At 40.2% G+C, this 27,164-nt stretch overlaps 3 protein-coding genes across 6 annotated transcripts; all 3 read right to left on the minus strand.

Moving 5' to 3' along the window:
• Window positions 1–1,325: 1,325 nt before the first annotated feature.
• LOC116617200 lies at window positions 1,326–6,206 on the minus strand. Of its 2 annotated transcripts, XM_032379673.2 has the most exons (10): window positions 6,130–6,189; window positions 5,676–5,709; window positions 4,718–5,229; window positions 4,464–4,584; window positions 4,198–4,365; window positions 3,976–4,022; window positions 3,378–3,424; window positions 2,602–2,702; window positions 2,364–2,423; window positions 1,326–1,997 (listed from the first exon to the last, which is right to left on the minus strand). In XM_032379673.2, the coding sequence occupies exons 3-10, from the start codon at window positions 5,036–5,038 to the stop codon at window positions 1,903–1,905; spliced, it is 960 nt and encodes a 319-aa protein (XP_032235564.1). In that variant the 5' UTR covers window positions 5,039–5,229; window positions 5,676–5,709; window positions 6,130–6,189; the 3' UTR covers window positions 1,326–1,902. The 2 variants fall into 2 exon arrangements, with proteins under 2 accessions (XP_032235564.1, XP_032235562.1); XM_032379671.2 differs by lacking the exon at window positions 5,676–5,709 and having other exon boundaries at window positions 6,130–6,206.
• A 1,600-nt stretch (window positions 6,207–7,806) lies between these two features.
• On the minus strand, window positions 7,807–16,282 carry LOC5510487. Its single transcript, XM_032379663.2, has 10 exons — window positions 15,905–16,282; window positions 15,026–15,149; window positions 14,340–14,619; window positions 13,896–13,924; window positions 13,510–13,606; window positions 12,763–12,869; window positions 12,349–12,414; window positions 11,079–11,431; window positions 10,477–10,759; window positions 7,807–9,877 (listed from the first exon to the last, which is right to left on the minus strand). Exons 1-10 carry the CDS (start codon window positions 16,089–16,091, stop codon window positions 7,990–7,992), a joined length of 3,414 nt encoding a protein of 1,137 aa, XP_032235554.1. The 5' UTR covers window positions 16,092–16,282; the 3' UTR covers window positions 7,807–7,989.
• Window positions 16,283–18,856: 2,574 nt separating this feature from the next.
• Window positions 18,857–27,132, minus strand: LOC5510512 (peptidyl-prolyl cis-trans isomerase-like 3). 3 transcript variants are annotated; one of them, XM_032379660.2, is made up of 9 exons: window positions 27,102–27,132; window positions 26,914–27,028; window positions 26,769–26,843; window positions 26,629–26,681; window positions 22,382–22,422; window positions 21,753–21,820; window positions 21,120–21,238; window positions 20,348–20,500; window positions 20,011–20,165 (listed from the first exon to the last, which is right to left on the minus strand). In XM_032379660.2, exons 2-8 carry the CDS (start codon window positions 26,914–26,916, stop codon window positions 20,389–20,391), a joined length of 471 nt encoding a protein of 156 aa, XP_032235551.1. In that variant the 5' UTR covers window positions 26,917–27,028; window positions 27,102–27,132; the 3' UTR covers window positions 20,011–20,165; window positions 20,348–20,388. The 3 variants fall into 3 exon arrangements, with proteins under 3 accessions (XP_001630971.1, XP_032235551.1, XP_048587765.1); XM_001630921.3 differs by lacking the exon at window positions 20,348–20,500 and having other exon boundaries at window positions 18,857–20,165; window positions 27,102–27,120; XM_048731808.1 differs by lacking the exons at window positions 20,011–20,165; window positions 20,348–20,500; window positions 21,120–21,238; ... (1 more) ...; window positions 26,914–27,028; window positions 27,102–27,132 and adding exons at window positions 24,216–24,289; window positions 24,630–24,782 and having other exon boundaries at window positions 22,377–24,089; window positions 26,769–26,849.
• Between the last annotated feature and the right edge of the window lie 32 nt (window positions 27,133–27,164).

The raw sequence follows: 27,164 nt of genomic DNA on the forward strand, positions 1-27,164 counted from the left end.
CTGCACGGGTAATAGACTGTGCTAGCGTCCCGTCTTGGCCCGACTGGTGCCAATGTGTGTATGCTAGTGTGCTTCTAAAGTTAACATTTATGTATACATACTCGCAAGGATAGTTTGGCTATCCGACGGAGTTTTAGACTAGCAAAGGTCGCATGCGTGATCCGCACAATTGGCATCACGCTAGCCCGGTCGCAGCTCTAGATCCCACATGGATCTGAGCTGTGGTTTAAAGCACTTCGTTCGAGTCGAAGTCGCCCTGCAGTTTTTTTGCCGATGAAGTTTAACTGAGGCAAACCGGCTATGCCATGCTGACGAGTCCTAATAAGGACGAAACAGCTGTCCATGGTTGCCGAACTGCACGGGTAATAGACTGTGCTAGCGTCCCGTCTTGGCCCGACTGGTGCCAATGTGTGTATGCTAGTGTGCTTCTAAAGTTCACATTTAATCGATAGAAACCGCTTCGCCCACTCCCCTGGACATTCTTTCCTCTCGGTTTAGTTTTGTAAGTGGAGAGATGTGCAAGCAATGCAATTTTACTGGCAGTAACAGACCGATCGCCCCATACCCCGAACTGCACACACCTATAGCTCTCCCGAAACAAGACAGAGATTTCGAGCTTGAATGACGTGGAACTATGGCTAAAAAATCAACAACCATCGTTACTCCCTTTGAACTTTCTAATTCTCTCAATTCAAATTGAGCTGGAAAGTTCCGATTTCTAGGGCAGTCTAGTGGGCGCAATGTTTTCGTAGTCGATATTTTGGATAAGGCTTTTTAGAGCTGTTAAAATGGCAAAAACTGATGTTGGTAATGTTTCGAACCAAACGACACTCTGTTTTCACGATCTCCGACTTTCTTCTCCCTTTATTCGAATCAGCTCTCAATCTCTCTTACAATATGTCTTCTTTCACGAGTTTACCCCGTGCGATCCTATTACTAATTACATATTACTTAATTGGTGATCATAAACTAATAACTTTAACAACTTCCGGTACACAGAAACGGAACTTCCGGAACAACTGATACTTCGTGGAGATATTGTAAATTGGTCATGACCGATAGGTTTGACGATCGAAGCAAACTATTTTGGAGAAAAATCAGTCAGGATTAATCGATTGGTGGTGATATGATTGCCATGGCGCCAGGAACGCCGTTCGTCGTGGGGTTAAGGACCTGGTTGGTGTACAATGTCGGCATTTCTGAACCGATCTCCAAATGAGATGAGTTATTATATTGCATAGTCTTAGTAAATGGATATGTGTGCGATAGATGGTATTCATTCACCTCTTTCAGCAATTTCATTTTGAGACCGAAGACAAACAGAATCGATTACCGGTGTCTTTTATTTACGAAGACTTTTTCCTCTCAGAAGATTAAATTATCTATTTTTCTACCGTTTGACACCCGGACTATGAATGTTTTCTGCTCATAAATGTGCATGATAAGCAATTGTCAGTTGAAGGGAACGAGCGACGCAGAAAGCTCTGCGCAAGAGGGTGGTTTTATTGATGCTTTGATAAAAATACTGGGATACATTGATACTAGATGCATTTAATATACATTGAAACATGCGCACACCTTGCGCAATCCCCTAGGCGCACTGAGGTAAGTACGTCATCTAAAGACAACATGAACCGGCACATTAACACTACATGAAGTACTGACCCAGAGGCAATAAAACAGCCGCCTGCTTTTGTGGTGCACCTCTTTGGAAAAAGGTCGATGCCTACACGCTTTTCTATTGCAACCATTTTAGATATTCTCGTCAATCGCGATAAAAAAAATTGTTCGAAAGAAAAGATTTCGCAGACTGTGCGTGACCAAACGAAACCTGGACAGTTGGGAGGCCTGTGGTGACGTCACAACCTGGTGCCGATATTGAAGACTACAATTGCGTCCGGACTATCGCACCCACAAAGTCCCTTGGGCATTTCGGTAGATCCCAGTACTATGTTGTGGATCACCAGGACATGGGTAGCCATAAAGAACGCGATTGGCTGGGAAAGAAAAAAGGCAGAGGCATCTTAGTATTTATAGCGCGATATTTGAAGTCTTTTGATTTGGCTATGTGGCGCGTGGGCTCTTAAGCTATGAAGGGGCTAAACTAACGAGATATAAATTTCAGTAGAGAACTTTATCCGCTTGAATCATAGCGAAAATCGAGCGAAAGTCGAAGAATATCCAAGGAATAAAATAATACAGGGAAAGCTATATTTGTCCCTCCTGCGAAAATTTAGTTCTTCTTGTAAAGGGAAAGTTTTAACTTTTCTTAATAGACTTTAGCGAACGTCATGTTCTTCTTTTTATGACAAGAAATGTTCCGTCTAACTTGGTTAAGGTTGATCAAACAGGTTATAACGTACTGCTGTATTTGGATGAAATCCACGGTGCTCCGCATTCGTTATTATCATGACCATCAAACACTGCAAGACAAAAAGGCAATACGGTCATCGACGTTTTTATAATCATGACCATCGAATACTGCAAGACAAATCTTAGGTTTCAATTTCCGAACTAAGATGTCCACAGTGAAAAGACATTCAACGGTAATTGATAACAAAGAGCGGATCTATTGCTAAAATTATCAAGATGGATGGGTACCTCTATGGCAGCCGTTAGATATCTTGTATCCCAGAGACACGCCTTTGCAGTTGGACTCCCACACATAAGGGTACTCGTACGAGACAATTATTCTTGGACAGCTATAACGAACATTTTAAGAATTCTTGGACAACTAAGAACAACATTAGTAGGATTCTTGGGCAACTAAGAGCAACATTAGTATGATTCTTAGACAACTAAGAACAACATTAGTATGATTCTTGAACAACTAAGAACAGCACTAGTGTGATTCTTAGACAGCTAAGAACAACATTATTTGGATTCTTGGACAACTAAGAACAGCATTAGTATGATTCTTAGACAGCTAAAAACAACATTACTATGATTCTTGAACAACTAAGAACACGTTAGTATGATTCTTGAACAACTAGGAACAACATTAGTATGTTTCTTGAACAACTAAGAACAACATAAGTAGGATTCTTGAACAACTAAGAACAACATTAGTATGATTCTTGGACAGCTCAGGACAACATTAGTATTAGACAACTAAGAACAATATTAGTATGATTGTTAGACAACTGAGAACAACATTAGTATGATTCTAAGACAACTAAGAACAACATTAGTATGATTCTTGGACAACTAGGAAAGCATTAGTATGATTTTTAAACAACTAAGAACAACATTAGTATGATTTTTGAACAACTCAGAACAACATTAGTAGAATTCTTGGACAACCTAAAAACATTAGTATGATTCTTAGACAACTAAGAACATGAAAAGCGGTTGGAATGTGTCTGTAAGAAACTTGCCTTGATCCTTTGCAAGACGAGTCAAAGTTTGATGATCCAGAGGGAATCTGTATGTAAAAAAAGCGGTACAATTTTAATAACGCATTTTCAATGATACTAATGATAAGGACTTTCAGGCGGTCCCCTTATCCTGTTTTTTTAGGGCAAGCCTCAGCCATTCTAGTATTTCCTGGTGAGAGATATTCCAGCTCTAATGGCGGTGGATGGGGCGTGCCTTGGCTACGGCCAAGATTATATGTGGAGGAGTACAAGAACCGGCTGTACCTGTGTGATTCTATTAGAGTGGATGGTGCACGTTGGTAAAGCAGTGCCTACACTGACAATAAAGTCAGTCGCACCTAAACCGAATTTTTAAACAAAACCCCTTATCTACTCCTCCGTCGCGGAATTGCACGCTACACGAGTATTGGATCCACCCAACCTCCTCTGCAAATGGAATTATAATACCTTTAATAACTATCTATCAATGTTGGGGCTGGTCAATTTCCATGAGAAAATATACCCCCCCCCCCCCCACACACACACACACCTTTAGCCCCCTATCAGTATTCACCACTTCTAGTAATAGTCCAAGTTAACAATTACATAGCATACTTACACGGTAGAACACAGTGTAACGGTAGTCAACATCAACTCGGAAAGTCCCTGTGGAAAGGTGCAAAATGTGGTTAAATCGGATTATACAAATAAGTCATGATAATTCCTGTGAATGGAATTTATAGTGATTCTTGTTATTGAGGACTCCTGTTACCATTAATAATCTTTACTTAACTACTAGATATCACTCAGGGTATACTGTTTGCTCAAGGTATAACCTAACCTTCTGTTTTGGCAAGCTGGTGGATGTCCGCATCAGATAATTTTCTCGCTGTGATGGTGGCATTAGTGAACGGAACACAGAGCTGTTCGTGCATGCAGTTGTGCTTTGACCGCTGCAGGTGGTTGTTGTCGGTTGAGCTGATGCCTACCACGAGCGTCCAGCCCCCACCTAATACGTATCGGTTTTTTTAAAGAAAGGAAGGAGGGAGGGAGGGAGGGAGGGAGGGAGGGAGGGAGGGAGGGAGGGAGGGTAGAGACATCACATACCAAAGCCTTTCATATCACAGTAGACCACGAGTCTTCGACCAGACGGCAGTTTAAAGTGGTAGTAACCACTGGGAACAGACGCACGAGCAGATTTCAGGTCTGCGCATGACTGGACGCGATTCTTCGGAAAAAAAAATAAAGAGAAATGTTCTAATAATAAACATTTTTTTATAACAAAAACATGGATTAGAAGAGGAACCAAACAAACCAAAGTGTGCTCCTTATAACAAAATATTTCTAAATTATGAGCATACTCTATTGTAGGGTTCCATGTTTTCCATATATTGAACTTCACGACTCCCCGCTCCGAAGTCCGCAACATGTGTGTGCCGGTCCGCGTTTTTCAGCATACACATCCTGTCTGTTTTACGGAAGGCGATACTGAGGCAGAAGAACTCCGACTGACACCGTGACATGCAATCCACGACATCCCAAGCCTCGCTTTCGCGGATTGTGTGACCTTTCACCTCATAACCATAAATGGAATACGATGACTCACATTGCTGACCGCTGACCCATCGAAAAAACAGTAGCCATGGTAAAACCAAGAACGTGGGTTTTCTTGGTGTTTCCATCTCTAAGTGCCAGTAAAAATCGTTTGAAAGGATTCGAAATAAAATACTGCAACTAATTGCAAACGATAGATGAACCTATATGCACTGGTTCACATCCTGTCAAAGAAATGGGCCGCAAAGAAAGCGTTTCTGTTCAGTTTCAGAACTTGTTTTCGCCGCGCGAGACGTAAGGGCTGGAAATTGCAGGCTACCTAAAAAAACAAAGCGATAGATATTGACTCAACTTTTCTGCTGCAATTAGTTTCTGACTCACACAGAAGCAAATAACAATCTTCCTTTCTTCTTGGTTCATTGAGATCCGCCCAATATTGCTGAAAAACTCAAATCTCTCCCTCTCTCTCTCTCTCTCTCTCTCTCTCTCTCTCTCTCTCTCTCTCTCTCTCTCTCTCTCTCTCTCTCTCTCTCTAAGATAGTAGCAAATTTATTGTTACTTTTTTTTGTATAATGCGCACTACAGTACAATGGTGACTCAAATTGTGTACATTGACATCGGAGGTACCCTTTAGAACATATGCTCCAAAATTAAAACTGTTCCAGCTTCAACAAGCTAGAGATTATAAGGGCTGGACTACTAAATAATTCATCCCCATTTTTGGTGTTTGTGCTATACAAATTGTGTGGGTAATTGTATTCTTACCTCGTTATTTTAAAAGAACATATTCATATTGAAACTAGAGAAAGGCGAAGAAAAGGAAAACGGTTTTAGTGTAATTAAACGCAAGCACAAGTTTCAGTTACTTTATAAAACGTTGACATTTTTTTATAAATACAGGTGGAAGTAGAACAAAAGGTGTCATATATTGTTTTCTATTTCAATCTTCAATAAAATTTTGCAAGACTTTAGAAAAATTGGGGAAAGTCGGGTCATTTATTTGGTAAGGAAAAATCAATAAAAAACAACACTCTGATTTGGTGATTGAAATGTATAGGCAAATACTAATTTTAGTTATGAAAATTTTAGTTTAGATGAAGAAACTAATGTTGACAAAGCTTCCTTTTCTAAATCAATTCCTTGAAGGCTTGAACAAAAAGGCATGATATATATGCCATTCTTCAGCATTCTTATCAAGTGATTTTTTTACCTGTCTTACCTTTGGGTTGAAACCACAGTTGATTAAATTGCGACGACCTAGCCAAAGCTTGAGTCGAATTGATTTGCGTAATTAGCATAAACATACTTTAATAAAACTTTACGGGGACTTCCTCCCTAAGACGGTGCGCTCTGATTGGTTTGCTATCTCGTGACAAAGTTGTCGCGCCAAACAATGCGTAATGAGTAAATGCTCGAAATGAAACCTGACGCAATTTACTTTACTTGATTATACAATTCATAAAACAAGACTACTGAAAAAAAAAATGAAATGAAAAGAGAAACAGTCCTACCAATACGCTTTTCGTCTTTAGTGAAGAAAATCGAATGTGTTACGATATTACTTCTCAATCAAATTATCGATTGCTAGCCGTTCTTTTTTGTTGAACGTCCGTGAAAGTATAGCGGACGTAAACCAACGCGTATATCTGACCCAAAATATCATATCTTTTAATTTTTCATTTGGCTAAAATGAGATATCCAACAAACACCTGACGCCAAACAGGTAGTTTTATTTTAAATGTTTTATTTTAAAAGTTTCCAGCAAGTACAATGTCTCTCTAGCAAAAAAAAAAAAAAAAAAAAAAAAAACGGGAACAGCCAGGTACTTGAAAAAACAAAAACTCCGTTCCTCTTGCTTATTACAAGTTTACTTCCGGTCGATTACGCAACAATCTCAGATGATTTCAAACGGAAAACACGAAAAATATTTAAAAATTGTAAAAGCAATGTGTCTATTGGAAGTTTTTAGTCCATTCATTCTGTGGTTTGACCACCACTAATTACAGAAATGAAAACGAGGCTGAAACCGGAAGTAGAATTATTTCGCCTGTTTACAACCCTAATTGCACCGAATTTGAAAGGATCTGAGATGGGGGTGGTACAGTCAAGATGCTTAATCAGTTATTATGAGTTACACTCTGTTGCAACATGGAGACGAGGCGGAAACTGGCAGAAATTTATTCAACTGCTTTTTTGTTTGTGTTGCACCGAATCTGAATAATAAGACAACGATGGTACTATAAGTGCATTAAATTTAATCTATATGAGACATGACTGGCAAAACAAGATCTTTAATCAGTTATCACGGGTAAAAGAAAAATTCCGAAAAGCTCGCGGATTTCTTTCAAAAAGAAAATTGGCTGAATAAAGCGACATAACCCATTGGTGATACGTTACATGGTGAAACTGCACGGCGTACTATTAATCTTCAATAGCATCGTCGTTTTCTTGAGTCAGGACAGGGGAGTTTGCACAGCCAGAGCCTTTACATTGTCCACAAGCTGGCGAACATTCTAGGTTTTGTTTTCGACAGGAACATTGCTATTACTGCGATGTGTGTTAATTTGGTTGTCGGGTGCTTTGGGCAAGTCAGTCATCAAAGGCCCGAAACAAGACATAGATTTCGATCTTTAATGAAGTGGAACCATGGCTAAAAATAAAACATATATCTTCGTCACTCCCTTCGAAATTTCAAATTGTGAACTGGAAAGTTCCGATTTCCTTTTCCCCCGTTAAGGTTTCAACTACACCGTTTTTTCTAATTTTACGCGGTGGACATCCCGGGGGCGCGAGGCTGGGGAATGTAAGTTCCCACCGTGACTCTTATGGGCCTTTTGTTTTGGAGTCACCTGACTGTAGGTCAATCGAATGAACTATCCATCTAAACAACAACCTCTTCGTTCGTTTTGTGATTTATTTACAAAATATTCGCGTTAGAGAATAATATTGTTTTACTAATTCCTATTCTATTCTTAACTTAAAAACGGAATTAAATGTCTGTCTACCAAATCATTCAAGGGCCCTTGATAGATCCTGGAGATTTCATCATAATTTCTAAGAAAGGGTTTCTAAGAAATCGTTACAAAGCCTCAGGGGACGTGGGCCTTGCTGAAAGGGGCCCTCCAACACAGTCTGCATAACCATCGTCGTCGTCAACACTAAACCCATCAAGCCCTTCCATGGCGGCTTTTAATTCTGCCTCCAGGTCCAAGTTGAGGTCCAGTCCCTCGGTGAAGTCAGGGTTTGATTCGACCTCAGGGGAGCCTGGGGGCGGTGAAGGGGATCCACGACTTTCCTTATCCTCATTCTTGTCTTCTTTGGGCTTTTCTGCCTCATCTAATCCAATTTTTTGAAGTACCGCGTCAGTTGCACCACCTTGCTGCTCCTCGCCTAAGCTTTCTGTCTTTTCTACGTTTTGTTCTGCATTCGAATCTACTAGAGTTACTGTGGGAAAATTGTTGTCCTCAGAATGGTTAGCGTCTTCGGTTACTGTACCCTCGGTTATTTGATTATTTTCCCGAAAGCTTGTCGAACCATCTTTTGCCATTACTTGCTCACAAGTGCCATCTTCTGCTATCACTTGCTCCCCTGTGCCATCTTCTGCTATCACTTGCTCCCCTGTGCCATTTTTTGCTATCACTTGCTCACCAAAGGCATCATCTGCTATCACTTGTTTGTCTGCATTGACCTGCTTAGATAACGCGACATTCTCTTCTCGAGAAACCTCGTTTTTATCAGGATCAGAGTTCTTTATCGAGTGGTCGCCTGAAGTACTCAACACCTTTGAATCCGGATCATTCGGTAAATCGTCCTTCAGATGACTTAACTCGTTTGAAATGTCATTTAAATCTAGATTATTGGCTAAGCCTTCTTTCTCATTCGATAAGTCTACCGAGTCCTCCTCCCATTCTGCACCCACAGGAGCAAGCCTCTGCATCACACCTTCATTCCCCGTCCCATCGTAAGCAGCTATACAACTACGCTCGTCTTCTTCTCTCAAAGGCTCCAGACCTCCTACCGTGGGTTCCCCGATATTCGGAACCTCGGGCGACGGCGGCGGGGGCACAGACCCTGACCTGCTGGCAGAACTTGCTTCGTTAACTCCCATCGAGGTCGGCACCGACGCTTGCTCTTGCGAATTACTGTGCAGGGATGACTCCGACAGAACTTCAGCGACGAAGTTGTTCTTTTCAGCGGAAGGCATTCGAGGAGGGGTGCTTTTAGGGCGTGGTCTCTCGGGAGGGGCCAAGTGGAAGATCTTGATGGACTTAGGGATTGAGTTGGAGGGCGGCTGCCTTAGAGGCTTAGGGGCGTATCGCCCTGGTGTCTCCATGAACTGTAAGGGGGTTCGAGTTCGTGGCTGTCTCCAGCCTGGGATGGAGATACCCGTGCCGATAATAATCCCCTTGGTCTCCTTAGCTATAGGGACCCGTGTAGGGGAGTTCGCGGGCATGCTGGGGTGATGCTTGTGTCGCTTTCGCCCATACAAATCGCCTTGGAACTGATCAATGATGTCTCTCGGGATATGGGTTCTACTCCCAGGGCTTGGGCTCCTTCCCCTGATGGACGGCTCGATAAGGTTCACAATCATCTTTTCCTGCGCCCAATCACTGTTACTTTGACGAGGTGTGTCACAAGGCTCTTCCAGTGGCCCCTCGGTCAGAAACACACTCTCCGATAACTCGACCGAACGGTCCTCTTCCTGAATGATCAGCTCTTTGCCAGCAGCAATCTCCCTCCCCTCCCCCATGCTTTCCTCCGCGTCGTAAACGCTACTGAGGGTCTCCCAGCGCCGCATTTGCTTCGAGGAGTCGTCGTCTTGTGCCGAGCTGCGTCCGTACGATCCCGAGGAGTATTTGAGGCGGTCATGTGACTGGGAGGTGCGCGAGTATTGGCGGAAGTGGTCGTAAGACTTGTCCGGGCTGATTGGCGTTGGGGCAGGCGCTCGAACCGGAGACGGGGAAAACCTAAGTTAAAAGATGAGATGAGATGAGAACCTGGGGTAAAAGATGAAATGTGTAAAATAGTACAGGTGTAAAAGATAAAATGTGTAAAATATGACACGTGTAAAAGATGAAATGTGTAAAATATGACACGTGTAAAAGATAAGATGTGTAAAATATGACACGTGTAAAAGATGAAATGGGTAAAATATGACACGTGTAAAAGATTAGACGCGCTGGAACCAGCCACGGGGAGAACCTGGGGTAAAAGATGAAATGTGTAAAATAGGACACGTGTAAAAGATTAAATGCGCTAGAACCAGACACGAAGGAGAACCTGGGGTAAAAGATTAAATGTGAAAAATACGACACGTGTAAAAGATTAAATGCGCTGGAACCAGACACGAAGGAGAACCTGGGGTAAAAGATTAAATGTGAAAAATACGACACGTGTAAAAGATTAAATGCGCTGGAACCAGACACGAAGGAGAACTTAGGGTAAAAGATGAAATGTGTAAAACATGACACGTGTAAGTGAAGAACATTGTCCTGTAGGTCACATGTATTCACTTTAACGGTTGCAAATGCGAAGGATAATAGTGTGATAAACTGATAGGTCTTACCTGTATGCAGAGAACTCCCTCGACATGTCATCAGATTCGTAGTAGGAATCAATCAAAGCCAGTCCCCCACTTGGTATTGTAACGTTCAGGGGGGTACGCGGACATGGTTCCTCCGTACGAGACACAGCGACAGTCAACTCCTCTCTAGGTGTACTAGTTGGACTGGGCGTGACGGGTACGAGCTCCACCGGTTCCATGGCCACACCCAGTTGAGCGAGACGGCGCGGGATAGAACTGCTGCAGTGATGGACAACATGTTTTGGCTTTCCTTCCATTGGGATTCCTGTGGAGATAATATACACTCCGATTAAGAAGTCAACAATAAAAGACCTCGGAGAAGACTTGTAATAAATCATTGACTGTCAAAAAAAATGGAAGTGGTCCAGATAAACACTTCGAACTAAATCCACTTGAGTCACAACAAAGTTCAATTCATCCTACAATGGAGAAACATGTTATTGCTAAACCATGAAATAATCTATGGATAATAACACACCCCCACAATGAGGTGTTATTTCAATATTCAAATATATAATATAAATATATATAAAACAAAAATAGTGCCATAGTATGTAATGCGTGACATGTAATGTGTGACATACCTATATTATGCATGTGTAGTGCATGACGAGCTCCGCGTGCTGTGACTTGCCCCTCCCCCTCCTTCTCCACAAGCACAAGCTGTTTCTTTCCATTATTCTCTCGCTCCTCCCCTATCTCTATCACCAAGGTTTTGTCTTCAACAGGGGGTGTAAGACTTGAGTTGATATCAACAGCAAGTTTCACACGAGAGTTATTTTCTTCAATCGCCATAGCGACTGTGGACTCAGAAGTGACAAGTTCAACTGCCTGTATCAGGTCTGCATCGCTCTCCACAATCTTCACATGTTTTCTTGGGATTGATTGATCTTTTGGTTCAGATACTTCAGCAGTGACATCTGTCTGTGAAATATTTCTACAATCGAATAGATAATATTACTAGAGTGGCAATTGCAATCACTAAAGTTATAGTAATGGTCGCATTTCCATATCAGTTGGTCTAAATCAAGTCAGTACAAAAACCTGTTAGTACACGACTTAATATGTACTTGACGATGAAGAGTTTTTTGTAGTTTCAATGTCAAGACTTCATCTGGATCAGAGATCGCCCATTGTGTTAGCGCCTTAGCGCCTCATTGTGTTAGCGCCTCACCTCACCTCGGCGGAAACAGGTTCAATTCCCGGTCGAGAAATGGATAGTATCTTTCTGTTTCTCAGCCCTGAATTTGACTTGATGAACAAATGTGAGCTTACTAGAAGCTTGTGTTTCTCAGTTCCAAGACATTATTATTTATTTTGAAATGAATTTATTTTTACTTGTATTTTGAAAATGATTTTACTTTTACTTTTATTTTGAAAATGATTTTGAATCTATTTTCAATTTCATTTTTAAACGGAAAATCAATTTTATTTGAATTTCATTTCAATTTTACGCTAAAAATATAATTTTGATGCATGAAAATGAAAAAACCATGTGGCAGCGATGGGCCACCAAACCTACGTAATAGGATTTTAAATTTGAAGCTCCATTAAGCTTCCGGAAATGGTGCTTATATAAATCAAGTTAATTTTTTTTGGTGTTACCGCATAGTAAGGAGTGGCAATGATAGCGTAGTTATAATAAAGCAAATGGTTTATAGCTATATGTATTTCACATGCTCCATATTTATTACTATAACAATTACTACTACTGCTACAGCTAATGTATCACCGCCACCACCGCCGCCACCACCGCCACCGCCACCACCGCCACCACCACCACCGCCGCCACCACCATCACTATTATTATCATTGTTATTATTACAAATCAAACAGTTGATTACCCTACAGTACCTTGCATTCAGTTGACGCAGGATTCCAGATAGAACTGGGCGTGGCAGATCAGCCAGGTCTTCCATCCTGTATTGTAGGAAACAAGAATCATAAAAAACAAATACAGTCTAACATTGTTACTTTGCTGCTGCAGTCTTCTCTACTGCAGAAGAATACCTTTGCACGATTCCCAAATAACACAAGGATTTTGATCTCGGGCCCATTTCACAACATTGAATTTGATTATAAGACAAACAAGTATGATTGAGTGCCTATCTGAGACATACATTTACAGAAGTTAAGGTTAATCCTCAACTTATTGTGACATTTTAGAAGTTGATTTTGTCTGACCAGGATTTTGTTGTCTTGTTATAATTGGTTCATGTCCTAGTCTAAAACAGATCAAACAGAATGAAACACAAGACTGGTTCTTACCCATATTTATCCAACTCAAGGGTTTCAACGTTGACCATCTTTGCAGGAGGTCTGTATGGTGAGTAAGGCTGACCTCCTGTGGGCGTTTTTGTAGACTTTGGACGACTCTGAGACAGAATTTCGGTAAGTTACAAAAAATACCATCTAAATTAGAATGTACATTAATAAAAATACAATTGCACAAAATGTCCATCAGGAAGTGTGAAAATGCAAGCAAAAAATTACATGCTTACAAAGATAAAAGAGCATGTGTTTTTTCAGTGTCTAATGCAGCTTTGATTCCCTGCTATTTTGTCATGTTGTTTGCATTTATATGTATATCCCAAAATGCCTATCAAGTAAACCAGAGTCACAATTTAAGATTAATTTACAGTCAAACCAGGTTAAATGTGCCCCCTGAATAGTGACTTCATTTTTTTTTAAATTTCAGTTGATTATTTGCCAAAAAGTGTGCAATCTTGAAACAAGTTTTCAATTTTTTAATGCAAAGTCTCATTCAAAATAGCAGAAAGAAACCGCCGTGGTTGTATTTATGAGCTGGGAAACTAAAGCCTTTATTTCCCCCCCCCCTCCTTAGTGAAGCTACTGATTTATGCAATCTTAGTGAGTGAGAACATTCCAAAAACTTGTCTCAAGAATGGAAACTTCTCAGCAAATAATCAAAAGAAATTACAAATAATAAACTGAATAATCAGCTATAGGGGAGCAAGCTTGACCTGGTTTGACTGTAACAGTTTTAAAACGCACTGGCTTGAAAGGCTCCATAGCAGCAGGGACGAGATCTTCTGTCACGTCTTTTGGCACAATCTTCTTGGGTCCTTTTCTCACACTACCTCCACTCGAGCTACAAACACACAGTTGACAAGATGTGAAATTGTACAGAAACAGTATGTTTTCTAGAATGTCGAGGACTGGTGGGTATATACTCCACCAAAAAAATACTCATATACAGTATACCTGCATGCATAATATGGCAACACAATCATATTTTGATTCAAATATAAACTGTTACACCTTTTGGAACTAATTTTAGCAGTAGTAGTGCTTCCCTACCCCCCCCCCCCCCTAAAATAATAATAATTTCCTCTGCTCAGGAACTACAGTGCCTAGTGAACAGTGAAGTTACAACTTACCTTCTACTTGATGAGCGTCTTTTTCTCTTCTAAAAAAAAAAATCTTTGTTTGTTCTTTTATTCTTTAACAAAAACAAGGTTCCATCCCTTGGTTCGCTTTATTAACCTTTAATTTGAACTAATGTAATGCCCAATGGTGTTACAGAGGTCGACTCATTGATACATAGTCCTAACACAAACCACAGCTCACTAGTAGCCCAGGCTCTATATACGCCCCAATGAATAATCAAGTCAAGGCCATCTTTTAATTCTATTGCATTTACTGTAATTTCAAAAGAAAGCCTTAGAGCTTTTAATTGTAGCATATCGAACCTGGACTTTCTAGCACCCTTAGTTTTTGTTGTGCACAAAAGCTAAACTACAATGCAGTTGTGATAGAGGGGGCTGAGTATGAATATAAAATGTTCTTCCCATTTCTCAATAAATCACACTGCCTTACAATACCTTCTTGTTGGAAGGGCACCAAACAAGATATGCCGATGTTATGTAAACTTCCTGCCATTCTTGATTCAACTCGTTGTCATCATACACCTCATGCACCCCGATGTGTGCGACCTTATTCGGTTGACACCCCTCACTCTTCGCACTACTTTGCCGCGAGGCAACTTGTTTTTTCCATAACATGCGCCTTTTATAATCTGTCATCGCAGACGGACAGGCAGATGGAGAAGGGTGTGGTGCTCGAACTGTGCTCTGGGCTCTGGATTGATAATCTGAATCACGGCTGTAGAGACAAAAAGTTTACCTTTGAAGTGCTATCTATAATGGCTTGTGAAAGAGAAATTATCGGGAATGGAGAAAAAATGAAATGGTTGCGTTATCCCATTTGCATCCCCAACAATGGCAGAAAGTCCACTTTCGGTTTGCAATAGACATGCTATTTGTAGAGGAAAACTATACGAAACTATAAAGCATGAGCAAATTAGAAAAAAAAGCATTCTTGATCACTCTGGTATTTTATAGATCTAAAAAGTCAAACTTTTTTGTAATAATAAATGTCTTGTGGAGATACTGCAATAGCATAAAAAATCCCTTTTTGTTCTTTCTGGGGTCAGTTTTTTTTATCAGAAAACTCAAACCCAAGGTTAGTTACAACAGGCCAGGTTGTTAACAATGAAGGATATTTGTACCTTGAATCAGGTGAAAGTGAAGGCAACGATGTTGATCTTCTATGAGGCCTGGGTAGCTGCTTGTTAGATGTGCCCATGTCCAGTCCTCCAAATACATCTACTATTTTGAGTGTTGGCAGACTCCCTGTGGTCATAGGTGTGGAAAAGAATAGTATTTGACAATTTTAGAATTTTAGAAAAGGGTTTGAAACCAGGCGTTCAATGTAAAAATCTGTTAAGGTATCATAACTGTAAACTCACCCGCAAAGATTTTGGACCTCATCACAAGCCTAATTTTTGTGAGAATGTTAATAAATTTTCTGTATTCAACCGCATTGGCTTTCTTGTTTTTTGTGTTTTTTTTTTCACATATTTACTGTATTTCACCCGATTTCACAAGATTTCTGTCCAAGTTGGGTTTACAGCTTTGATGTATTTTCCTACATTCTCAGATGACCCAGTTCTTCTAGATCTTGCCTTTGTTCTCTCTAGTTATACAATTTTCGAACTCATTATGATCAACAGGTAAACTAGATGCACAGCAAGACATTTTCAACATTCTGGGCGAATTGTAAGGCATAACGTCCTTATGGAAAATATTTTTGTACATAAATAATTTGCCCGCATTCGGATAAAACATAGTAAGAAGTCGTTGCTATTTTTTAACGAAGGCATTATCAATAAGCTTACACATTTTAAACAATGACATTACCTCGTAATAAAATCAAATTACTAAGTTAAAACATGTTGGGAGGAATTCAGATGGCAATTTAGTAGACAACATGCATATGGGATAAACATAGAATTACAAACACACTTATGAAGAGAAGTCGAGGGGTACGAAACTGGTGTCCTTTGTATTGTATGTAAACACGCTAAATTGTAGATTATAAAACTTACCATCAATACTCTCTAGTCGCTGTTCTTTTGTCAAATAGACCTGGTCTAGCTGTTTACTAGGTTCTGTATTGAAGGATTCCCCTTCAACGCCATTTCTCCTATAGACAGCTTCTTTTACGCGTTTCAAATCAGACTTCCAGCATTCGGGATGTTGACAAATACTCGTACAGCACTGCTGGCCTTTCATGATGTGATGCGCAATCAACGGCAATTTACAGAATTATAAACATGCCGATACAACAAGTGGTGATCCATTATATGTTTTAGTGAGTTATTTGCTCCATAGTGCGGGGAAATAGTGATTTTTGTGTCGTTTTCCAGGTTTGGCCATCACTATTTGGTACAGTCCCGCGCTTGTGCTTTTGCTTACTGTGACGTCACGCCATGGCAACGGGTTAGGGACGCGTGCTTCTACCACAGCCAACCCGTGAATAAGAAAAGAAGAGTGAAAAAGAACCCTTTGCCCGGGATTAGCCAGATTGTATTTACAATCTTTCTAGAAGGCAGATAAAATTCGCCGATAATAACAGAGGATTCCTTTTCCTCGTGAACGCCAGCTTAGAGAAATACAAAGAAAAGATGGGAATGGAGTGATGAATCGATAAATAAACCACAGGCAAAACTTGGAAGCTTGAAAATGGCAAGGGCGGCGGACAAGGAGTTAAACTTTTACCTTGTGTTGATTAATTTTCCCAATAAGGAGTTCAGTTAGATGGCGCAGGTAAAAAAGATTACTTTTCATTATCCCGTTTATTTTTTCACTTCGCATGTGGTTTCTTCGTATTTAGATATATACACACTCAGAGTAAAAAAATATGAATCATATATCACGCAATTAAAAAGACAGATTGGATCATAAGGACTTCAAGATAGAGGAGATAGATAGATAGTTTATTGAATAAAATCCTCCGCAACCCAAGGGTTGAATTATGAAATTATTTACACTAAAATTATTTACAGGGAAACTAATAGAAGTATATAAAATCTAAGTAAAACGGGAGGAAGCATTCTTAATTATAAAACTATTGTCAAAACGGCCGGTCTTATACCTTGGAACATTAAAAAAACGTTTACGTCTCAGAGAAATGTTAGCATCGATCACAGGTGGTAAGAGCTTATTAAGCTTACAGGCTTTGTTGCTAACGATCTTGTCGAAGAGCGTATCGGTCAAAGACAGGCGACGGGCAGCTGGACTGACAAGTTCTGCCTCCGCTAAGGCCTCCTCGTACGGGCAGTATGGATATATAATGCGTAGCGCGCGGCGTTGAACTTGTTCTAGTGAATTAGATAGATAGCTTGGAAGACTATCATGATAGACTGGGCAAGCATATTCCGTGATAGGCCTGCCACAAGTGCGGAAAAAACTGACTAGTTCGGACTTGCCAAGGCCTGAACGTTTAAGCTGACGCAGACCGAACATGCGCTTTTTGCACTTTGAAATGATATCATCAATGTGATCGTTCCATTTAAGGTCACAAGAAATATGGAGACCTAAAATTTTAGCACATGAAACGATTTCAATTTCAACGTCGTTTACAACTATTGGATCGAAATAAGTGTCACTAGTGCTAAAACTAATCCTCATTTCCTTGCACCTGGACTCATTGAGCTGGAACTTGTTTGAGGCAGCGCTGCTGGCCAGGGAATTAACAGCCGCTTGAATGGTGCTGGCTTTGGACTTCGGGACTGTTTCGGAAATTGTCGTGTCATCAACGTATTTCCACAACTCAGTGTCGGCGATATCGAGGTCATTGATCATCGCTATGAATAGCCAGGGGCTCAGTTTTGTCCCTTGTGGAACTCCGGCTGGGACCACGCCTCATTCAGAAAGGCGATCCTGTCCCAGTTTGACGCGCTGTTTTCTGCATGATAGGAAATCAGTGATCCAGGCGATTATTGCGTCAGGGATGTTGAAGGTGCGCAGCTTTGTTAGTAGAATGTTATGATCGATAAGATCAAATGCTTTCCTGAAGTCAAACAGGACAACCCTTACAGTAGCCCCGTTGCCATCAGTTGCCTGGTTCCATGAATAGACCATACTAATCAGGGCTTCAGTGGTGCTAGAACCGGGAACAGTGCCGAACTGCCTTGGATCGACTTTAGCGAGAACTGCTGGCTTCACGTGATTCTCAACAACGAAGTCCTTGGCCACCTTTGAGAGAATCGGCGTCAGGGAGATGGGACGAAGGTGTTTGTTAATATCATGCACTGGCTTTTGCTTCGGAACAGGAGCAACATCCGCGTGTTTCCAGGACTGAGGGAGCCTGCCCTCAGCAAAAGAAGTGTTGATAAGGTTGATAAGTGTTGAAAATACTTCCAATAAGTATCTGTGGAAAGATAGCAACTGGTTTGTATTTTTGATTATGCTAAAAAAAAGCTCAGTATTAAAGCAAACGTGACATTCACGCTGCGTGTCATTTATACTGTGAGTGCAGGTTCTTTATGGCAGGGCGGCAGATCCACAAGTTCCAGAAAGTGGGGGCCGAAACAAGAGTTTCAAGAAATAGGGGCCCGGATTCGTTGTTGTTTTTTGTGGATTTCAATAAATTTCTTGTTATTGTTATTTTTTTTAGCCAAGAAAAAGGGGACTTGTCCGGCCCTCCCCTAGATCCGGCCCACCCCTAGAACCGCCCCTAGATCCACCACTAGGTCCGCCCCTAGATCCACCCCTAGGTCGGCCCCAACCCTAGATCCGGCCCACCCCTAGATCCGCCCCTAGATCCGGCCCACCCCTAGATCCGCCCCTAGATCCGGCCCACCCCTAGATCCACCCCTAGATCCGCCCCTAGATCCGCCCCTAGATCCACCCCTAGATCCGCCCCTAGATCCGCCCCTAGATCCACTCCTAGATCCACCCCTAGATCCACCCCTAGATCAGCCCCTAGATCCGCCCCTAGATCCACCCCTGAAAAGTGCCTGGATGCCTTATCTAACGTCTAACGAACAAAGCCATTTGTCAGTAAAATACATTCTTTGGTATGCATTCTTTGGGGTGCAGAGTCCAGAGTAGAGCTTTTAATGGATTAAGCTGAACTTTGTTTTTTTGGACATACTGTAGCAGTAATAATGGGTATTTTCATTCTGCATTTCACAAAAAGTAAATCAGTAAAAGTAAAGAAAATTACACTATTAGCAGTTGATTCGAGTTGATCTCCGTTGCAAATCACAGGCCTCATGAAGAAACATTATAACTGATCTGTCCTTGAGATGAATTTCCGTAGTCCACACATTGCCCACCTCAGACGCTACTCTCCCAACACTCTGAACACTGTGCATTCTACTGAACACTGTGCATTCTACTGAACACTCTGAACACTGTGCATTCTACTGAACACTCTGAACACTGTGCATTCTACTGAACACTCTGAACACTGTGCATTCTACTGAACACTCTGAACACTGTGCATTCTACTGAACACTCTGAACACTGTGCATTCTACTGAACACTCTGAACACTGTGCATTCTACTGAACACTCTGAACACTGTGCATTCTACTGAACACTCTGAACACTGTGCATTCTACTGAACACTCTGAACACTGTGCGTTCTACCCAACACTCTGAACACTGTGCATTCTACTGAACACTCTGAACACTGTGCATTCTACTGAACACTCTGAACACTGTGCATTCTACCCAACACTCTGAACACTGTGCATTCTACCCAACACTCTGAACACTGTGCATTCTACCCAACACTCTGAACACTGTGCATTCTACTGAACACTCTGAACACTGTGCATTCTACTGACAGTCTTATAAAACCAATATTTCCAGGCGCGTACACAGGGGGAGGGACAGGATGCGTGCGCACGCCCCTGGGCGGTCAAAAAGTGTGGCATTTCTTATTAAGGAATCTTCAAATGCTATGCTTTTTCCATATGATACCTATGACTGCGTACCCCCCACCCCCACCCCCTCAGCCAATCCTGGGTACCCGCCTGTTTTCAAGAATATAATTAAGCAGCATTCTCTTCTATGGGATTTGCATGAATGGTGACGCTATAAATCGTGTATCCTGTAAGAGTTTGGTACTGTAGCTTTGCTAGGCAGCGTTTCTCTGCTATGGGATTTGCATATGGTGACACTTTAAATCCTGAATCATGTAAGAGTTTGGTAGTTTTACTAGGCAGCATTTTCTGCTATGGGATTTGCATGAATGGTGACACTTTTAATCCTGACTTCTGTAAGCGGTCGGTAGTTCTTCTCATTAACTGGGAGCTTCTCAAGATCATCTAATGTTTCCAGACCACCAATAACCCTGATATAAAAACAAAAAACATAACATATAAGAATAAAGAAAGGAAGATTTCATTATGGGTATAGTGGTCTTCAACACAGTCGCTCTCACCTCTGTCAAGCTGTGGCAGAGGTCAGAATGACTGCATAAGAAGAATACAGGTATTGGTGCTTTAGTCTATACAACTTGAAGGAAAAGGCTACCTGAATACAATAGACTGTTTTCTTTATGTTGCACGTACATCCTAAATGCCACAGACTGGCGGGCCACAGCTATGATCCAATATGCAGAGGAAGAGGAATTTGACCCTAGCGCCTGTAGTGTTCGAGTGGGTAGGCTGTGTAGCCGGGCGAGGCCTGGGTACGAGGTAAAGTAAATCGCCATATTGGATTATGTACATGCGGAAACTGAGCGAGTAAAGCGTTGTGTGGACAATCATCCTGTGTAATCTTTTCCATCCCGAAGTTAGACACTACAGCGCCAAAACTCTGTGAAAAAAGCACTCTGGCAGCATTTTCTATTACCTCGTATGTAAACTCCACTTCGTACGGAATTATAGATCAGTGGTGGCCCGGCAGTGTATGGCATTTCGGATGAGTGTGCAACATCGTGAAAATGGTATATCAACAACATAGTTATAATTTAGTACTCAACAGTTTTTTTTTGTCTTAATCAACACTTTTTTTGGGCAGAGAGGTAAAGAGTCTGCCCCAAAGAAATCTAAATGAAGATGAAAATAAGGCAGAATCAACTGTCGGTTTTTTTAAAAATAATATTCAACATTCTTGTTCAAGAAAACAACAGGCCATCTGCTCTAAATTATCAGTCACATCCTTGAAGAAGCTTCCAATAGACACACTGCTTTACAATTTTGAAATATTTTTCTTATTCTCCATTAAGAATCATTGGATATTGTTACGTAATTGACAAGAAGTAAACTGGTGCGATTGTCACTTTATCCAATAAGTTGCTTACTTCCCAAACATAGTGTATTTCATGTCTAGGTGTGGTTGCTTGCCGTAGCATATGAAGAATTGAGAGCCGTTGCTGTTGGGTCCATTGTTGGCCATGGAAACTGTTCCTCTTGCATTATGCTGTCATGAATAAAATAAAAGGAATGTTTACGTTAATGATTATTTCAAGTTTGAGTGTTTTGTTGACATTTGCAAACTACCGTACTGAACTTGTTGGCTTTCATCAGTAAAAATAAATTACACTGAGTGTGTGCACTAAGTTGAGTCAATACAGTGGTGTAGATAGGTGCTATTTTTAATGGCAACAACGAAATGGCAATTTTATTCTAGATTTGGCCTTAAAAGTAACTAGTCTCTAAAAAGATTTCAAAAGTCATCAAGGCTTTGAAAGAAAATAGTCTGTGGATATGATGATGTAAATAATAACTAGAATAACTACAGACAAGCTGTTGAATAAGTATATTATACAACATGTGGTTTATTTACAGTAGGCATGTCAGATAAATCAACACAATGTTGAAATTGTAGATTTTATGCCTCTGAAAACAGAGTACACTAATTTCCGGTGTTAGTTCTTTCCCAGAACTTGCGTTGACTTATTTCTATAAACTAAATAGGCTGAGGAATAACTTACTCGCAAGGAAGGACTCAGCTCATCCTCAAACTTTTTTCCCCAGATACTCTTTCCCCCTTTTCCAGACCCTGCAAACAGTATTTTAAACATTATTTACTGTACACTTTGTGAGTCACACTCTCTCAAATAACACATGGCTTCATAGGTTATAAAACCCTATGAAAATGAGATGTAAATAAAATCACCTTGAATCACAGTTAATTTCAATCCATGCTACAATAAAAACAGCTCAATTATATTCCTAAAGTATCAAATAATGTGAGGGAAGATCTACATTTAAAAATCTTGAGAGTTTTGAATATCCAAAACAAAAAAGTTAATACATCTTCGGACCTACAGACTGGACATAACTTCAAAGATCTGATGGAATTCAAACCTTGGTACAGTAGCTGGGGAATTATTATCAGAAGACCCCAGATTCTAATTCCACTATGCTGGACAGTATAAATACAGTGCAAGCCTCAGTTTGAGACAAATTTCATGTGCAAACCAATAAGAATCCCTTGGATCTTTAGAATCAAACAATTTACCAAAACTTAGATCATTGCGCACCCCCCTGTGCATATGAGTCCTGCAACTAGCTCCATGTGCTTAAATCAGGCATTTCCTGAATACTACAGTAAACAAACCTGTAGGATCACCAGTCTGTACCATAAATCCTTTGATGTTTCTACAAAGAAAAACAGGAAATTAAAAATATTTGAAAAGTTAGAAACAGGACATTCCAGACTCATAAAGACAGAAGGCAAGTAAAAGATAGAAAGGTAAGAAAATTGAAAAGACTATAATATTAGTGACAAGTGTCCTTAACTTTTACCCGGGACAGGTACTGTATAAAAAATCTCTCTTCAGCGCTCCCCCCACAGCTCAATGCCGTTAAATGCAGGCTGTCTTTCCCTGAAGTTTAGCACTGCTACATAAAACATTAGAGGGGGGGAGGGGGTTCAGCATAAAGGCGCGATATCGACCTTTTCTGGCACTTATATAGATATTTATCACTCATCTAAAATCGGATATATATCAGATATTTTTTCAAAGGTTTCTAGTATCAGATATTTAGCCGATATTATAACAAAACTTACAAATCCAATTTCTGATATTTATCGGATCTTATACCCCTAGAACTGCCATGTTGAACCTAGATTATTGCATCTCACGACTTGATAATATCAGATAATTTCATAAGATAGAGACGAGAGATTTCATCTAATTACTGATATGTATCAGATACTATAACTTAAGAATTGTTGTGTTGAACCTAGATTATTGCATCTCAGGACTTGATAATATCAGATAATATCCATGAGATAGGGACGAGAGATTCCATCTAATTACTGATATGTATCAGATACTATAAGTTAAGAACTGCTGTGTTGAACCTTGATTATTGCATCTCACGACTTGATAATATCAGCTAATATCCATGAGATAGGGACAAGAGATTCCATCTAATTACTGATATATATCAGATACTATAACTTCAGAACTGCTGTGTTGAACCTAGATTATTGCATCTCACGACTTGATAATATCAGATAATATCATAAGATAATATCATAAGATAAGGACGAGAGATTCCATCTAATTACTGATATATATCAGATACTAGAACTTAAGAACTGCTGTGTTGAACTTAGATTATTGCATCTCACGACTGGATAATATCAGATAATATCATAAAATAGAGACTTCAATGCTTATAAAAATCTGATTTTACTGATTTTATTGGATATCTATTAGCTATTGCAGAACTGGCTATCCCCTACCACCATCACACACACGCACACAAATCCCACACGCAAAGAATAAATGACACCAATTTCGCCACCAAGCAAAATACCCTTTACTCTTTTCATAGCTAGCAATAACTTGCACAAAGCGGAATATAACAGTGAAATAATTCAGATTCAAATTGGATATCGAGTAGAAAGAGTGTTTTTTTTATGATTTCAATTTTTTATAACACGCAGAGCTCACATTGCATCTTCCCATCAGATCAAGTGCTTCGTCATCTAGTTCCTCCCAGGGCCGCTTTGGAAACTGGATCGCTTTTCTGCCAGCTTTTTCTATCTTTCCCAGCCCTAGCCCTTCCAGGTTCGTCAAAAAATATCTTGCAGCTGTGCAGGTATATTTGTTTGGCTTCCCTGGAGGTGGCATGAGGTGACGTTGCATAACTGTTGTCGAGGTAACAACATCACTTCCGGTTGTCAAAAGGCTTTTCACATTATTGAGGCATTCTCCAGGGAACCTGGGGAGTTGGCGATCATAGCGTCCAAACAACTCCTCCTCCATCAAACTGCTAGCTTGCACACCAGAGCTCTCTATCACAAGATCAACCTGATGGGCATGGGAAAAAATAGGCCTTTTATGTAGGGGATCTTTTGTGGTAGCGGTAGAGGTGTGGCTAAATATCGGAGAGGAGAGGGGGGCATTTTAGGAATTCTGAGACTTGGTGATGGTTACCTGACCGGCGCGAGTGTCCACAGCATCTCTCTCGTCCTCAAACTTTACCTCAGGGGCATCAGAGCGAATCGGACCTTAATCAAGAGGGTAAATAGGTTAGGATAGATTGGTTCTCCTCTAACGAAAAAAAAAAATGCAACAAAACTGAATTCATTTCTATGCAAAGGTTTTTAAGTCATTATTGATTAGCGATTAGGAAACAACTATTTCTGTATATATTTTCTTCAATTGTTATAAGAATGATAAATTCAGATAATATATGTTAATAAATATAAACTTGATTCCGTCTAAGATTATTTTTAAGGAATCTTTTTTCCAAATAAGATTGCAGCTGACTTTTGTCGTATTTAACAGCGGGATAGAACTGTAAAGATAATTGGGGTCTCGGTAAAATAGACCTGTATGGCTACTTACCTGAAGGAGGTAATCCATAAGATGAGCGCATCTCTTTACTGTTTCCATGTTTATTTCGCATAAACGCCATTCAAGGTCATCGTCTACATCGGAAAGTGGGTCTCTTCCATCTGTCTTCATCTCTTCAAGGACAGTTAGAGCATCTTGGACTGCCTGCTTGATCATACAAAGCCTTAAAAATTGCCCACGTGCCTTTGATAGGATTCCCCGCCGGTTTTCATCCCATTGAATTTCAGATTTACGCTTTACCAGATCATTATAATATTTTCTTTCTTCCCTTACTGCTCTCTCGTCGGCAAATTTGTAAATATGATTGTCGCCTGGGACGCACTCGTGACCACGCCGAAGAACAGTAAAAACCTTGTGAAATGTGGTTACATTGTTGGGAACGGGTTTTAAGTCATCCCACAGGGGGTCTTTCTCCGGGGGGCAAACAAAGAGGAATCGGCTGTTAAAGCCATCGATATCTTCTAGAGATAATTGTTTTATGACATAGTTTGGCTGAATAAACCCTGTTAGGTTAAGGCAAGTTTCATGCATCAATAGTAAGGAACTTTGGTTAATGAAGTCTCTCACCCACTCTCTGCCATTGTACAACTTTAGGAAAACCTTTCGGTCCAGCTGACTTTTTCCTCCTTTGTTATTTGCTATGAGTTCATACAACAAGCTAAACTCATAAAAAAACAAGCATTTCAGCGCCGTTTTTTGACATCAGCTGGTGCAGTCTATCGAAGGAAAATATATTGACGTATAGTCGTGGGGCGTCCATTGGGCCTTCAGATTCAACAGAAGCATCTCCCCCGTTGTTCTTTTCCTTGAGCCTTTTCTCAAGTAGCTGCATGCCCTCCAACACAATATGTGCTGCAGCGGATTTCTTTTCTCCCTTTCGAGCGGCGATTCCAATCCATAGAATAGGAGTCTCGGACCACAAAGAATTGATTCTAAGTTTTGACGCAATGCCTAATCAGGAGGCTGCACAGACTAAAAATGGAAAATAAAAACATTCGTCCGGGCATCCAATTGCCTTTGAGTAATTGAAGATTATTTTGACACAGCTAGGCAGCCTCAAGTGGTGTTTTTGGCAGACAGGCCTGCCAGGAAGGCGGGTTTGTTTCTTTTGGTTTCGTTGACATAAAAAAACAAACTAGCAAGTTTTACAGGACTGGATCGCTTCTATATAAACACCACTACATTTTTTTTAAGATGGTCTTACATAATATTTGTTTACATTCAAAAAAAATTTTTGAAACAAAAAAACTGATTAAATATAAGTAGAAATTTAGTTATGATGAAAAATGATAAGCACACAGACAGACACACAGCGTACACCATCCTCTGGGTTTTGTTTTCAAATAACTAAAAGCAGAAAGGGGAAAAAATGAGATCTTACCAGGAGCTTATGGATCAATATAAAAGGAAAACCCGTTAACTTACTATATCACAGCGTCACAAAATTTTTGAAGCGATAAATGGGGATGTTTTCTATAAGCTCGAAAGTTGACCAACAAGAACATTTTTTAAAAACCAATAGGCGACAAAGAAACATTCAAACTGTTCCTATTTTTAATTGGAAATGGTTGTCCACCAGAGTTAGCAGTCGACTGGATACTTTCATCACAATTTCGGGCATTCGACTTGCGGGTATTGGAAAAGAGAGCAAGACAGCTAACGTATTTGGAGAGCTGTATAGACATCTAAGTAGATTCTAATAAGATAATCTCCAATAATATCACAATATCGAGGGGCCAGCAGAGGGGAGGAGGGTATCTAAATAGACATCTAGTAGAAAATAGATATCTAGTAGATTCTAATGATAATCTCCGATAGTATCACAATATCGAGGGGTCCAGCAGATGGAAGGAAGGCATCTTAATAGACATCTAGTAGGTTAAATAAAATAATCTCCGATAATATCACAATATTGAGGGATGAGGAAAGGAGAGGAAAGGGGTTATCAGTGATAATGTTCGATATCGCGCCTATCTCAACCATACCCTACCTGTGAAAGACGCAGTTATCATAGTAATGGCTTGCGCAGAGAGCAAGAAAGTTCTACAAGAGAAAAAAGCATGCCAAACAAATTGATATAGGAATCATATTAAAGTATAAACTTATATTCCAAAAGCCTTCAATTCGTACCTCGCACGTTCTCGGAGTGTCTTCGCAAAAGAGTTCGATTTTTAAATCGCCGATGTCAGTTTGAAGTGTAACAGACTAAAAAGAGACACGAATGTATCTATTAGCTTCATTTTCAGACATATGTTCTTAGGTTTCACACTCTTACCATTTTCAAATTCTTGTTTTGTGCATTTTTACTAAAACGTTTTCAAGTCGTCCGCCATTTTGAGCCTCTCTTTGATGTCAAAGCCGAAGTGCACCATGGGTTAGTAATAAATAAGCTGAAGAATCAAGAAATAAATAAAAAAGAATCCGAAAAAGCTAGGAAAAATAATAATAATACACTAAACACACCTAAACTTGCTATATCAACTAAAAAGTATGCATATTAGTCTGATATTCACATTTTCTTGTTAT

This window comes from Nematostella vectensis, chromosome 8 (assembly GCF_932526225.1).
Source record: "Nematostella vectensis chromosome 8, jaNemVect1.1, whole genome shotgun sequence".
NCBI classification, from domain to species: domain Eukaryota; kingdom Metazoa; phylum Cnidaria; class Anthozoa; order Actiniaria; family Edwardsiidae; genus Nematostella; species Nematostella vectensis.

Coding starts and splice junctions, on each gene's coding strand:
- LOC116617200 (XM_032379671.2), bottom strand. CDS start 5,038: ATGGAAACACCAAGAAAACCCACGTTCTTGGTTTTACCATGGCTACTG. Junction 4,585..4,717: donor ACATGGAACCCTACAATAGA/GTATGCTCATAA, acceptor TTTTTTCCGAAG/AATCGCGTCCAGTCATGCGC. Junction 3,425..3,975: donor GTTACACTGTGTTCTACCGT/GTAAGTATGCTA, acceptor TTTTACATACAG/ATTCCCTCTGGATCATCAAA.
- LOC5510487 (XM_032379663.2), bottom strand. CDS start 16,091: ATGAAAGGCCAGCAGTGCTGTACGAGTATTTGTCAACATCCCGAATGC. Junction 15,150..15,904: donor GCGACTAGAGAGTATTGATG/GTAAGTTTTATA, acceptor CTATGACCACAG/GGAGTCTGCCAACACTCAAA. Junction 14,620..15,025: donor TCACTTTCACCTGATTCAAG/GTACAAATATCC, acceptor TTGTCTCTACAG/CCGTGATTCAGATTATCAAT.
- LOC5510512 (XM_048731808.1), bottom strand. CDS start 24,699: ATGGCGTTTATGCGAAATAAACATGGAAACAGTAAAGAGATGCGCTCA. Junction 24,290..24,629: donor TTATGGATTACCTCCTTCAG/GTAAGTAGCCAT, acceptor CTCTTGATTAAG/GTCCGATTCGCTCTGATGCC. Junction 24,090..24,215: donor TGGACACTCGCGCCGGTCAG/GTAACCATCACC, acceptor CATGCCCATCAG/GTTGATCTTGTGATAGAGAG.